This window comes from Rhinatrema bivittatum, chromosome 2 (genome assembly GCF_901001135.1).
Source record: "Rhinatrema bivittatum chromosome 2, aRhiBiv1.1, whole genome shotgun sequence".
NCBI lineage: Eukaryota > Metazoa > Chordata > Amphibia > Gymnophiona > Rhinatrematidae > Rhinatrema > Rhinatrema bivittatum.
In genome coordinates, this window is record NC_042616.1 from 761,361,808 (window position 1) to 761,376,162 (window position 14,355).

General features: G+C 45.4%; 1 protein-coding gene across 1 annotated transcript in view; it reads right to left on the reverse strand.

Annotated features, from left to right (window-relative positions):
• The window catches only part of ATAD2 (ATPase family AAA domain containing 2), a 471,993-nt gene that overhangs the window by 24,079 nt on the left and 433,559 nt on the right, over positions 1-14,355 (reverse strand). Inside the window, exon 27 of the mRNA XM_029591972.1 lies at positions 8,704-8,832. Within this exon, the coding sequence (XP_029447832.1) occupies positions 8,704-8,832 (129 nt within the window). The remainder of the gene's footprint in view (positions 1-8,703; positions 8,833-14,355) is intronic.

A 14,355-nucleotide genomic window follows, 5' to 3' on the forward strand; every position in this document is an offset into this window, starting at 1 on the left:
AATGGTGAGTACAGTATGAAATTGTTGTTTCAGGTAGGCTAGGCACATTTTATAACTTTTTGGTGAGTACACTAGGAAAATTATAGGTGTTTCTGGTAATTACGCACATTATACAACTCTTTTTTATTATGATAATGTTAGGTAAGGGGTGCTTTGGGAGGTTCGGAACGCATTATGGGCATTTCCATTATTTCTTATGGAAAAAATAGTCTTGAGTTACAACCAGCCCTCTGGAACGAATTGAGTTCATAAGGCAAGGGTCCAATGTATTTGGATTTTCAGAAGGCATTTGTCAAAGTCTCCCATGAGAGGCAATGTATTTTTGTGAACTGTGAACTAGTTAAAAGTCTGGATTAAATGATCAGTTTTTCAGTGGAGAGAGGTAAACAGTGGAGTGCCTGTGAGATCTGTTCTTGGACCAGTGCTTTTTAATATATTTATAAATTATATTTATTTTATTTTGATTTTTATATTCTGCTTTTTGGCACTTCAAAGTGTACATCAAAGCAGATACTATAGGTATTTCCCTATCCCCACAGGGTTTACAATATAATTTTGTATCTGAGGCAATGGAGTGACAGCGGGATTTGAACCCTGGTTTCCCTGGATAGTAGCCTACTGCTCTATCCACTCCTTATAAATAAAAAAGGGGAATGACAAGTGAGGTGAACAGATTTGCAGATGACACAAAATTATTCAGAGTAGTTAAATCACAAATGGATAGTGATAAAATTGCAGGAGAACCTTGTGAGACTGGAAGATTGGCCATCCAAATGGCAAATGGAGAAATTACTTATCTGATAATTTTATTTTTCTTAGTGTAGACAGATGGACTCAGGACCAGTGGGTTATGTGCTCTTCTGCTAGCAGATGGGAGACTGAGTCAGATTTCAAAGCTGGGTCACCCTAGATATAGCAAATGTTGCTGACCTGTAACAGGGGTTCTCACAGGACAGCAGGATGTTAGTCCTCACATATGGGTGACATCACAGGATGGAGCCCAATCACGGAAAACTTCTGTCAAAGTTTCCAGAACTTTGACTGGCCCCTACTGGGCATGCCCAGCATGGCACCAACCCTGCAGCCAGCAGGGGTCCCCCTTTAGTCTTATTTAAAAGCTACAGGCAGTGCCGAAAAATAAAACATTATGAACCCTACACCGCAGGGCGACGGGCGGGTTTCATGAGGACTAACATCCTGCTGTCCTGTGAGAGCACCTGTTACAGGTAAGCAACATTTGCTTTCTCACAGGACAAGCAGGATGGTAGTCGTCACATATTAGGGAGTACCGAGCTGAGGATGTCCGAACATGCACCAAATATACCCAAAGGCCTGCAACAGGCACAAGAACTGGGGTAGAATTTGGTAGAGGGCATCCTGAACCCCACCGGGCAGGAGGAAGGGTGTTGGTACATCACGTTGTAAATAGGTTACGAAGGACAGACTGGCCGAAGATGGAATCTTGTCTTCCGGCTTTGTCCAAGCAATAGTGGGCTGCAAAGGTGTGGAGAGAACTCCAGGTAGCAGCCCTGCAAATGTCAGGAAGCGGCACCGATTGTAGGTGTGCTACTGAAGTTGCCATGGCCCTCACAGAGTGTGCTTTAACACGGTCTTGAAATGGAATGCCAGCTTGCCGATAGCAAAAGGATATGCAATTCGCCAACCAGGAGGAGAGAGTCTGCTTACCCACAGGCTTTCCCAACTTGTTAGGGTGGAAAGAGACAAACAATTGAGTGCTTTCCCTGTTGGGAGCTGTACGGTCTAGGTAGAATGCAAGAGCCCGTTTACAGTCAAGGGTATGCAGAGCCTGTTCTCCTGGATTGGCATGGGGCCTGGGAAAAAAGATAGGTAGTATGATGGATTGATTGAGATGAAAATCCGAAACTACCTTATGTAAGAATTTAGGGTGAGTGCGGAGTACCGCCCGGTTCTGCAGAAGTTTAGTATAAGGCGGATAGGTAACGAGCCTGTAATTCACTAACTCTGCGAGCTGAAGTGATAGCCAAAAGAAAAATCGCTTTCTATGTGAGATATCAAAGTTCACAAGAGTGAAGAGACTCGAATGGAGGTTTCATTAGCCAATCCAAAACCAGATTAAGGTCCCAAGAGGGGGCCGGGGGACATATTGGAGGCTTGATGTGGAGCAAGCCCTTCAAAAAAACGTGTTACCAGGGGTTGTACTGATATAGGGACATCCCAGACACCTTTATGGAAGGCGGCTACCGCACTGACACGCATTCTGATGGAAGAAGTCTTAAGACCGGACTCTGATAGATGCCAGAGATAGTCCAGAAACTTCGGGATTGGACAGGAAAAGGGGTCAAGGGACTGAGAAGAGCACCATGACGTGAACCTTTTCCATTTGTAAGAGTAAGATTTTCTCGTGGAAGGCTTCTGTGAAGCAATCAAGACACGGGAAACTGGTTCAGAAAGGTTAAGTGGTTGAAGGATTAACCTTTCAACATCCATGCTGTCAGGGACAAGGCTTGAAGACTGGGATGGCGTAGGCACCCGTCGTTTTGAGTGATCAGAAGCGGGTCCGTCCCTAAGGGAATGCGCCTGCGAATGGAGATATCCTGAAGTAATGGAAACCACACTTGGCCAGTGAGGTGCTATCAGGATCATGGTTCCCTTGTCCTGACGTAACTTCACGAGAGTCTTCAGGGGAAGAGGAAGTGGAGGGAATGCATAGAGCAGACCGGTTGCCCATGAGAGGGAGAATGCGTCTCTGGGCTGAGAGCGTTTGCTGAGAATGAGAGAGCAGTAGTTCTCTACTTTGCGGTTTTGAGGAGACGCAAAGAGGTCTATCTGAGGAGATCCCCATTGTTGGAAGATGGAGTTCGCTACCGAGGGGTTGAGAGACCACTCGTGCGGTTGAAAGACGCGACTCAACTTGTCTGCCAACACATTGTCCACTCCCGGCAAGTAGGTGGCCCTGAGGTACATCGAATGGGAGAGAGCTTCTGCCCAAATCTGTGCAGCTTCCTGACACAGAAGTAAGGAGCCTGTGCCTCCTTGTTTGTTGATGTACCACATGGCCACCTGGTTGCCCGTCTGAATCAGGATGACTTGATTTGAGAGGCGATCCTGAAAAGCCCTGAGAGCATATCTGATTGCTCAAAGTTCCAGGAAATTTATTTGGTGTTTGGCTTCCTCTGGAGACCAAGATCCTTGTGTTTGCAGATTGGCCACATGGGCTCCCCAGCCGAGGTTGGAAGCGTCGGTGGTGAGCATGACTTGAGGGCCTGGAGCCTGGAAGGGCAAACCCTGGAGGAGATTGATCTGATTTTTCCACCAGGCAAGAGACAGACAGAGTGAGTCGGTGACGTGGACAACGGTGGACAGGGGCTGAATGGATTGAGTCCATTGTGACCTCAGAGTCCAGTGCATGAGTCTCATGGCCAAGCAGGCCATTTGTTACGAGCACGACCTTCGTCGGCCGTCACTCTCCGAGGCACGGTTGTCTCTAAACAGGGTTGTGAGCCCTTGGGCCACGGCATGACCCAGGGAGGAGCCCCAAGCCAAACTGTGGGAGGTGAGCTGGTGCGAGCATGGGTACATGGCAAGACATGGCAGACGCAAGGACTAGGATACAAGGTCTGACCCTCAACCGGACCTGCACACCCCAGACAACCAACAACACAATGTTGATTGATGAACAGTCCTCCGACCGTTCCAAGCCCTTTCAGACCTGCTGCTGGGTATGGCAATGGGCGGCAGGCCGGAACGAGGATGAGGGCAGAGTCCTTGACACGAAGACATGACACCAAGGCTGATGCGAAGACATCACGGACGAGGGACTGATGCAATGGCATCACGGACCAGGGTTGCTGCGATGACATCAGAGACAAGATGAGGAACTTGACGAAGTCCTGACAAGACGAAAAGCTGGGAGGGTAGACATTGGCACTGTCTCTCAGGGCACCCTATACAACCCACCTTCACGGGCGGACCCAATGGGCTGGTCGCGGACCACCCTGTCCCACTGCGCGCCCTACACAGCCCAAGGAGGCTGGTCACAGACCACGAGGAGAGCGGGACAAGCGCAGGGAAGAATCCAGCCGAGGCAGAACTTAGACGACGGAGCCAGATGTCATCCGAAGCACCACAAAGGCTGGCAGGACAAGACGGCTCAGGAGCACAGGACACCAGTCCATTGCCGGCATCTCCCATGACGAAGCTGCGTAACCCAGAGATCCATGGCTGGCAGAACAGAAGGCTCCGGAGCAAGAACGAACACCAAGGAGGGCTGGAACACCAGGAAAGCTGAGACGTGAGGAAGCCTGGAGAAGGGACCTCTGGAACACGGAGACATGGAACATCAGATACCGTGAACTTGAAGACATCTGAAGACTGGGACAAAAGACGTCAGGAACCTGAAGACGTTGAAGACCTGGACAAGGAACATCTGAAACATGGAAACAGCTGAAGACACGGACATCCGGACTCGAGCAACACCAGGACTGGGAACAAGGAACACGAAGACACTGAACACGAAGCCATCAAAGCAAGAGAAGACCACTGAGGACCTGGACCGGTCTGAAGACACAGGCAACTGTGGAACCCGATCCGAAGGCACTGAGAGACTGACGAAGAATCCCTTTATAGGGCAGAAGCAGGAAGTCATCATGAGGTGGAGCCAACAACAATTCCTGTGGCTGGCCCTTTAAAAGCTGTGAAGAGGCACACGCCGGCGCCTAAAAGAAGGCTGAAGCAAGAAGCAGGACCATGGACAGTGGCACCTGGCCGCGCTGGAGCATGAAGGAGCAGGCAGGCCAAAGGATGGCCTCCTGCCATCTGGGAAGGACCCCGAGGATCGCATCAGCGGCTCAAGCCGTGAAGACAGGCCGGCGGTGGCTCCCTGCCACGGAGGCAGGCTTCAGGTCGGCCTTCAGGCTGCGAAGAGGAGGCAGGGAAGCAGTGCCTCCAGGGCGTGGGTCACTGAGGCGGGTCAGGCCGCGACAAGATGGTACTGACGGCGGCCCTGCCGCGAGCATCGGCGTCCACGACTGCTCGGCGGGGGCGGCCCTGCCGAGCAGGGCAGAAGCTGCTGCGGCCTCCAGGCCACAAAGGATTGTGTCGGTGGCGTCCTGTTGCGGAGGGAGGGAGACGGCCACGGCAAACGGAGCTGGCGGCGTCCAGCCGTATCAGGGGACCAGATAAGGTGGCGAGGCCTGCTCGCGGAGAGAAGCTCCGCGGGCAGGAATCATAACACCATTGGTGTGACGTGGACTGAGGACGGCATGTGTCCCAGAAAGATGAGAAATTGGCGTGCAGTCTCAGAGTGCTGAGACTGCAGCTGGTGAGGAAGAGACACGAGAGTTAGTGCTCGCTGTCGAGGCAGGAAAGCCTTTGCCTGCAAGGTGTCCAAGTCTGCCCCAATGAACGACAAGGTTTGAGATGGGACTAAATAGGATTTGTCATAGTTGATGAGAAATCCTAATGAAATTAAGGTGTGGAAGGTTAGATTGAGGGACGACAGAGCAGCTTGCTGAGTGTGAGCCCTGACTAACCAGTCGTCCAGATAGGGGTGGATGTGAACACCTTGAGTCCTGAGGAAGGCTGCAACGACTACGAGGCATTTTGTGAAGACTCGTGGCGCAGACCCTAGGCCAAATGGAAGCACTCTGTATTGATAATGCTTGGGGCCTACTAGAAACCTCAGGTTATCTTCGATGAGATGAAGTTATCGCAATATGAGTGTATGTGTCCTGGAGGTCCAGAGAGCAGAGCCAGTCTCCTCTTTGTAGAAGAGGAAGAAGCGAGCCCAAGGTGACCATCTTGAACTTCTCTTGCAGGAGGTACTTGTTGAGGGCACGTAGGTCCAGAATAGGACGAACGCCTCCCGATTTTTTGGGGATTAGAAAGTACCGGGAATAGAACCCTAGGCCGTGCTGAGAGTATGGTACGGGTTCTATTGCGTTGGACTGGAGAAGGAGGGAGACCTCTTGATCTAGAAGAATGGAGTGATCGGATGTTCTCCACATCGGCAGAGGTGGGGAGTCCGGAGGCAAGGAGAGAAAGTTCAGATGGTAACCCTGAGCAATTATTGCCAATACCGATTGGTCTGAGGTGATTGAGTGCAATATGTTGAGAAAGTGGCACAATCGACCTCCCACTGGTATGTGAGGCAGTGGGATCTGGCTGCTGCTCTCTAGGTGGAAGTCAAAAACCTGAAGCAGGCCCTGGTTGAGGAGTTGCTTGTGGCTTTTGTTTACGTGTTTGACGAGACTGTGCTTTTTGAAATGGTCTCGTGGCACGGGATCTGGTTGGTGGCGGGTAGGACTTCTTTGGGTGGAAAAAGGACTTTTTAGAGTCCTTCCTGAAGGGCTGTTTAGACTAGTCGGAAGGCATAAGAAAGATCTGTCTTAGGGTCTCATGATGGTCCTTTAGTTCCGCCACTGTCCGTTGAATCTGTTCGCCAAACAGATTATCTCCGACATAAGGCAGGTCGGATAACTTGTCTTTAAGATTGCGCTACAAACAATATGTATATGTTAAAGGAAAGATGTGGAGTCGTCGTGAAAGATGGTTTAAATGTAATGCGAAATAATTTTTTGAAGAAATATGTATAGAGGTGAGTGTTTGGTAACAATGTTGTGGATTGATGGGATTTATTTTTTGTGAAATGACCGGTATTATTGTATGGTTATATCTTATTTCTATTTGTCCTTCAGAGCAAGTCTGCCGTTATATATATGATGCAGAAGTCATATTGTGAAAGGCAAAATAGTGGATTTATAATATCATATTGAGGAAAGCATGTTGGTGCTGGTGGCTGTTAGGAGTTTTCTGGCAGTGTGGAGAGTGGTTCACATTTATAAAAGTATTGGTGGCTGTGGCAAATAGGTAAGTGATTATATTAAATTTGTAGGCAGTAGTGCTCTTTAAGCTAATATGAAATACAATTTAAAAGAATATAATTATTATACTGGTTGAAATTAATAAAAGTTTTTAGCTATATTGGGTGGATTGTGTAAATGATTGAATAAAATACATTGTTGCATATTTTTGTACTGAAAACAAGTAATAATTGGTTGTATATGACAAAGGTAATGTATTGTGTTTCATTTTTTGCAGATATTGTGTATTTGATGTCTTATAGAAGATGTGGGGGGTAATATGTTTTTAAATAGGGTGTCCCCTGAAGAAGACGAAGTGGATTCGTTGAAACTAGGTCCTAGTTGGGTCATACGAACTTTGGGGGTGGGGGGGTTTAATTTTATTGTATGTTTGATGTGTTATGTGAAAAACTGTGAGGAGGTGTTATGTATTGTGTTTAATAAAAAATCTTTTTAGAATCTGAAAACACCATTTTTTGTATTTGGAGATATTTGTTGGTTAATGGTGTGATGATATTAGCCCGGTGTTATTTTACATGTTTATCTCACCAACTTTATTATCTGCAACTTTGCAGCCTAAACTAAGCAAACTTTGAAATTTAAAAAAACCCAGGAATGTCTCAAAAACTTCCTTTACAAAAACTAATAAAAAATGTATTTTTAAATAGACAGTGATGGAGATGTTCAAGTAATATATCCATACAGTATTTTGCAATTTTTCACTTTATCTCTAGTGTTGGATTATTTGTGATGTATATTGTTTATGAAAGTTTATTGTTGGAATTTGTAGATGTTTTAGGAGTGTTACACAGAACCTCTAGTGGCAGTGTGCTCATTGGAATATGAAGGTGCATCTTTAGGTAAGAAGGTGAATTACTGCTAGAGTGGGGAAATTTCTCTCTCCTCCTTGGCAGTCCATTGGACAGAGATCCAGATTGCCTTGACTAGACTGCTTGACAATGCCACCTGACCATCTAGGAGGAACCATGAATACCAACTTCACCATGGACTAGCATTTCTGGAGTCATATCCCTTACCCTAAATAAATTCTGTAGGAGTTTGTGAGTTTTGAATATCATTTCTTTTGAGGAAGAATTTACATTTGTCACTATGGTATAGAATTACAAATTTTAAATTTAACTGAAGACTTAGAGGAAGAGTGTTTTGTTATTGCTGCTACCTCTATGCCAGTGTTTTCCAACTCTCTCCTAGAGGCACACCTAACCAGTCAGGTTTCCAAGCTATACATAATAAATATGCATGAGATAGATTTACATACACTGGAGACTCAAGAGTATGCAAATCTCTCATGCATATTCATTGTGACAATCCTGAAAACCCAACTGGCTAGGTGTGCCTCCAGGAGAATGTTGGGTAACACTGCACTAGGCTGTGTTGAACCTATGAATACATAAATCTCAAAGATATATTAATAATTTTTTTTGACTGCTGGAGCCCCAGATCAGAAAAAAATAAAAAAAGTTTCTATGGCTGAAGATACCTTCTGAGTGAGATTTCTTTTTCCATAATCCCAAGGTATGGATTTGTGAGAGGAGTCTGTCATTCAAAGAAGTCAGGTTGAAGGACTTGTGTTTACTGGGGTGCAGTCTGATGTGTCACAGAAAGGAAAGAAGTGTTTTTGTTGTGTGGCTTTCCCTGTTCCGCTGAGAAATGCTCTTGACTCTGGGGCTAGGTTCATTATCTAAATTCTCTGCTTGACCATTTTGTTTTATTGACATGAACCCACACAGGCTGGTGCTTGGCTCCTAAACAGGCATCAGAACCTCTATTATTCTATGTATACTATGAGGGGGTTATACCAGCTAAAAGTAAAGAACCCCCCCCAAAAAAAAACATTTACCTGTGTTAACTGTGTCTTGTCATAGTCTTTACGATGTCGATAGATACACTGACTGAGTAACGCATAAAGTTTTTCCAAGTGAAATATGTTGTATCCTTGACTTTTTTCAGTGATTTTCTTCAACAGTTTCTGAGGACAGAAAACATTTTTTAAAACAGAAAACATTTTATTTTATGAAAGAAGTTAGAGGCTTCAGTGCTTCTGATATCACTCTCTGACATCCAAAATGAATATGCATGTGAAAGGTTTACCTACATGGCCTCCACTGTAAGCAAATCTCTTTTCATGCATAGTCATTGGTGATATCCTGAAAACTAGACCTGTATGAAACACTCGTGTACCAGAGTTGCCTAACCCCTGTTGTAGTACATTTGTATAAATCTTCATATTTTTGTACAATTTTAAACAATATTAGGTTTTACTATTTTTTTAATCCTTTTTTTCTCAATTTTTTAATGTAATAACCATACTGCAAAGCAGAACACAACATTGAGAAAACATCTGGATCCCCCCCTACCCCCCCAGCCTCATTATGAAAGTTAAATACAGTATCATTCCATCCGCCATAACGTAGTTAGTGGGATAAGTACCAATGTCCTGGTGGAAAGTGGTGGGTATCATGGTGTTACGTTGACTTGTATTAGCCTCTGGAGTGGGGTACACTCCTGGACATTGTGTGGCATATAAAGCAGAAATGCATTGTAGTCCCGGTGTCATTTGGGGTGTATGTGGTAGGCTTTACGATATCACAAATAACCTGCTCCGGGCTTTGACGCTTAAAGACAGGAGGAACGCCGACCATTTATCCATGATCTCCTTATATTTGGCAAGGGTTGACCGTTGTGCTGTGATATGTTCATATATTGCGACGCGATGTAGTTTCACTCTCCAGGACATCATGGAAGGTGGGTCTTCCTTTAACCACATGTCCAGTGTCACTTGTTTCGCCAGCCAAAAGGCTTGCTGCAGAAACACCCTCTGTTTGCTGGAAATGGAATCCGGCAGAGCGTCCATCACCTCAAAAAGGCAGAAAGCTGGGTGCATTGATAGAGTCATGGCTAAGATGTTGTTGAGAAAGTTCAAGACACCGCGCCAGTAGGCCTGCACTTTATCACAGCTCCAAAATAGGTGGGATAGGGTACCATCTGCAGCTTGGCATTTGATGCAAGTGGCACTAGTGGTCAGATGAAGTTTGTGAGCTCGAAGGAGAGACATGAATGCCCGGCGAAGAAACTTGTTTAACTATTTTTTAAATAGGTCTGGTACCACATTTTCAGAATTACTAATGGATTATAAATGCAAAGTAACTGAAGCCAGAAAGAATTACTATGCTAAGCGCATTCAGTCAGTTGGCTTTAATTCATGGGAACTATTTAGAATTGCTCCAAACCTTACTACCTCTTTGCAGTCTTCAACATCTGGCTGAGGTTAGGGCTGTTCAGCTTGGAGAAGAGACGGCTGAGGGGGGGATATGATAGAGGTCTTTAAGATCATGAGAGGTCTTGAATGAGTAGATGTGACTCGGTTATTTTCACTTTCGAATAACAGAAGGACTAGGGGGCATTCCATGAAGTTAGCAAGTAGCACATTTAAGACTAATCGGAGAAAATTCTTTTTCACTCAACGCACAATAAAGCTCTGGAATTTGTTGCCAGAGGATGTGGTTAGTGCAGTTAGTGTAGCTGGGTTCAAAAAAGGTTTGGATAAGTTCTTGGAGGAGAAGTCCATTAATGGCTATTAATCAATTTTACTTAGGGAATAGCCACTGCTATTAATTGCATCAGTAACATGGGATCTTCTTAGTGTTTGGGTAATTGCCAGGCTCTTGTGGCCTGGTTTTGGCCTCTGTTGGAAACAGGATGCTGGGCTTGATGGACCCTTGGTCTGACTCAGCATGGCAATTTCTTTTGTTCTTATGGTTCTTCCACTGTTTCAAATTTCCCAGATGCTAATGCCTTCTTGAGGGGATTCACCGCTAAGGTCTCCAATTTAGTATATATGGGCTTGATTTACTAAGCTTTTCTCCCATTCTGTGTCTATGGGAAAAGTGCTTAGTAAATGAGGCCCTATATTTACTAATGTTTCTTGTTCGTATTTTAATTATTTCAACTTTCCTGGACTACTCTGGTCTTAGTTTGTCAACATGTCAGTTACAGAGGATTCTCAAGGTGTTGCCAAAATGAATGCCTCCTTTTGTCTACTCAACAATTATAACACGGCTATTTTTAAATCTATTAGGGATTTAATTGCTCCATCGTTAACATCTATAATCAATCTTTCCTTGAATGAAGGGATGGTTCATCCCTGCCTGAAATAAGCATTGATCAAACCCTTATTAAAGAAACAGGGTTTAGATCCAACTGATATAGCCAATTATAGGCTTATATCATCATTGCCATTTTAGGCTAAGGTATTGGAATTTATTCTCTCAAAACAGTTGACTGATTTTGTTAGAGATAATTAAATTCTCAACCCCTATCAGTTTGGGTTCAGGCAGACAGTAAACACAAACATTATTGGTTTTTCTGATTCCTGTCAAAGGCGGATGAATGCTGGCATTCGTTACATTCTTGTTCTTTTGGACATATTGTCAACCTTCGATACTATTGACCATAGTATTTTCCTTTTTCGTTTGAGTGAGACATGTATCACAGGTACAGTTTTACAGTGGTTTAAATCATATTTGACAGGGTTTGGTGCACAAGTGAAAATGTCTAATTGCGAGTCTTGATCAAACCCACTTCCTACAGGTGTGCTCCAGGTTCTTCATTATCATCCTTGTTGCTCAATATTTACTTATCCCCAATCTGCAAGATTCTTGGTACCCTTCGTAATAGTTACAGAAGTTTTGTGAATGATCAGTTTTTCATATGTGTACATTCTAATTAGGCTGTCACTGAGAAAGTGATTGAAATTTGTCTCTCTACCATAAAAGAATAGTTCCACCATAGCAAATTGGCTCTTAACATTGGAAAGACTGAATTTCTTGTTATACAGTGGTCTTATAGTAAACCTGTCCCTGCCACCATCCCTCTAGATCAGTGGTTCCCAACCTTGTCCCCCAGCCAATCAGGTTTTCAGGATATCCACAATGAATATGCATGAGAGAAAATTTGCATGTTGTGGGGGCAGTGCATGCAAATTTTCTCTCATGCATATTCACTGTGGATATCCTGAAACCCTGACTGGCTTGGGGGTCCCCAGGACAGGGTTGGGAACCACTGCTCTAGATAATACCATTTTTCATATTTCTCCACATGTTAAAGTCTGGGAGTGTAGTTGGATTCACAACTATCCTTCCATTATCCCATTAAATCAGTGATTAGAACTGGGATTTTTAAATTACGGGTTTTTATGGCCTCAAATACCTTTTGGACTACTTTAATTTTTGTTTAGCCATAATGTTTTCTTCCTTTGGCTATTGTACTGCGGTATATTTGGGCTTGCCAATTTCTTCTTTTAAACCTCTGCAGTTATTACAGAATGCCACTGCAAAGTTTATTGAAGGGAAAAATCAAAGGGACCATATTACCCCTGTTTAATGCAAACTTCATTGGCTTCCGATACAGCAATGGGTTAATTTTAAAGTCCTTTTGATTGTGCAGAAATTGCTTAAAGCAGAGTTGCTTATCTGTAAAAGGTGTTCTCCCAGGACAGCAGGATGTTAGTCCTCACATATGGGTGACATCATCAGATGGAGCCCTGTCATGGAATACTTTTGTCAAAGTATCTAGAACTTTGACTGGCATACACAGGGTCCCCCTTCAGTCTTGTTTGTAGTAAAAAGTACGAGTGAAAAATAAAATAAGAAAACGGTATTGAAGCCAACTCCGCGGGGTGGCGGGTGGATTTCATGAGATCTAACATCCTGCTGTCCTGGGAGAACACCTGTTACAGGTAAGCATCTCTGCTTTCTCCCAGGACAAGCAGGATGATAGTCCTCACATATGGGTAATTCATAATGAAGTAGGCCAAGCAGCACACAACATGTGCAACAGGCACAACAACTGGGGTGCTGTTGGCAATGAGGCAGTCTGAGATTCACAGCGGGTTGAGGTAGGACAAGTTGGGTTTTTACACTGGAAATAAGTTCCGTAGGACGAACTGGCAAAAAATGGAGTCTTGTCGTCCAGCCTTGTCAAGACAGTAGTGGGCTCCAAAGGTGTGGAGAGAGCTCCACATCGCAGCCCTGCAGATGTCGGCAATTGGTACTGAATGGTAGTGTGCTACTGACGTTGCTGTGGCCCTGACTGAGTGTGCCTTTGTTCGTCCCTGAAGTGGAAGGCCTGCTTGCTGGTAGCAGAATGAAATGCAGTCTGCCAACCAGTTGGAGAGAGTCTGCTTGCCCACCGCAACTCCAAGCTTGTTTTTGTCAAAAACAGAGTTGGGTGGACTTTCTGTGGTCTGCGGTGCTGTCTAAGTAAAATGCAAGCGCAAGTTTACAGTCAAAGATGTGCAAAGCTCACTCACCCGGGTGAGTGTGAGGCCTTGGAAAGAAAGTGGGCAAGACAATATATTGGTTTAAGTGGAAATCCGTTACCACCTTAAGAAGGAATTTAGGGTGAGTGTGGAGAACCCCCCGGTCATGGAGGAACCTTGTGTAGGGCGAGTACTTTACAAGGGCTTGCAACTCGCTGACTCTGCGAGCAGATGTGATAGCTACCAGGAAAATTACTTTCCATGGAAGATACCTGAGTAAACAGGAGTGCAGGGGCTCAAAAGGAGGACGCATGAGCCTTGCAAGTACTACATTGAGGTTCCATGCCATGACCGGTTGTCGTAGAGGAGGCTTAAGCTGTAATAAGCCTCTCATGAAGCGACCCACAAGGGGTTGATGGTAAGCAGAGATGGCACTGAGGTGTACTCGTATGGAGGAAGTCTGGAGACCAGATTCCGAGAGGTGCCAGAGATAGTCGGAGTTTTGGTGTGGGGCAAGAAAAAGGATGAAAGCCTGTGTGCACCACATGGTAAACCTGTTCCACTTAGAGCGGTAGGACTTCCGCGTGGAAGGCTTTCGTGAAGTTACGAGGACTTGAGAGACGTTACTAGAAAGATAGAGGGGGCTGTAGTATCAACCTTTCAACATCCAGGCCCAGGGACAGGGTCTGGAGGTTTGGGTGGTGCAACTTGCCATGATTCTGTGTTATGAGGTTGGGCGCTGTGCCCAGGCGAATGGGTTCCTGGACAGATAGGTCGATAAGTATGGGAAACCAGACATGGCGTGGCCAATACGGGGCTATGAGTTTCATTGAGCCTTGGTCCTGTTGTAGCTTCACGAGAGTCTTGCTTATTATAGCAGAATCAGAGGGTATGCATATAGCAGGCCTGTGTTCCAGGGGTGGACGAAGGCATCCATAGTTGGTGCTCTTTGGTCCCTGTGCCGGGAGCAGAAGCGTTCCACTTTGCGGTTCTAATTGGATGCAAAGAGATCGATGTTCGACTGACCTCACCGGTGGAAGATTCTGCTCGCAACAGAGGGATCCAGAGACCACTCGTGGGGCTGGAAATTTCGGCTGAGGTGGTCTGCCACTGCATTCTGTGTGCCTGCCAGATAAGTGGCTCGCAGTAGTATGGAATGCGACAGGGCCCAGGCCCAAATCTGCACCACTTCTTGGCAGAGCAGATAAGAGCCTGTGCCCCCCTGGTTGTTCA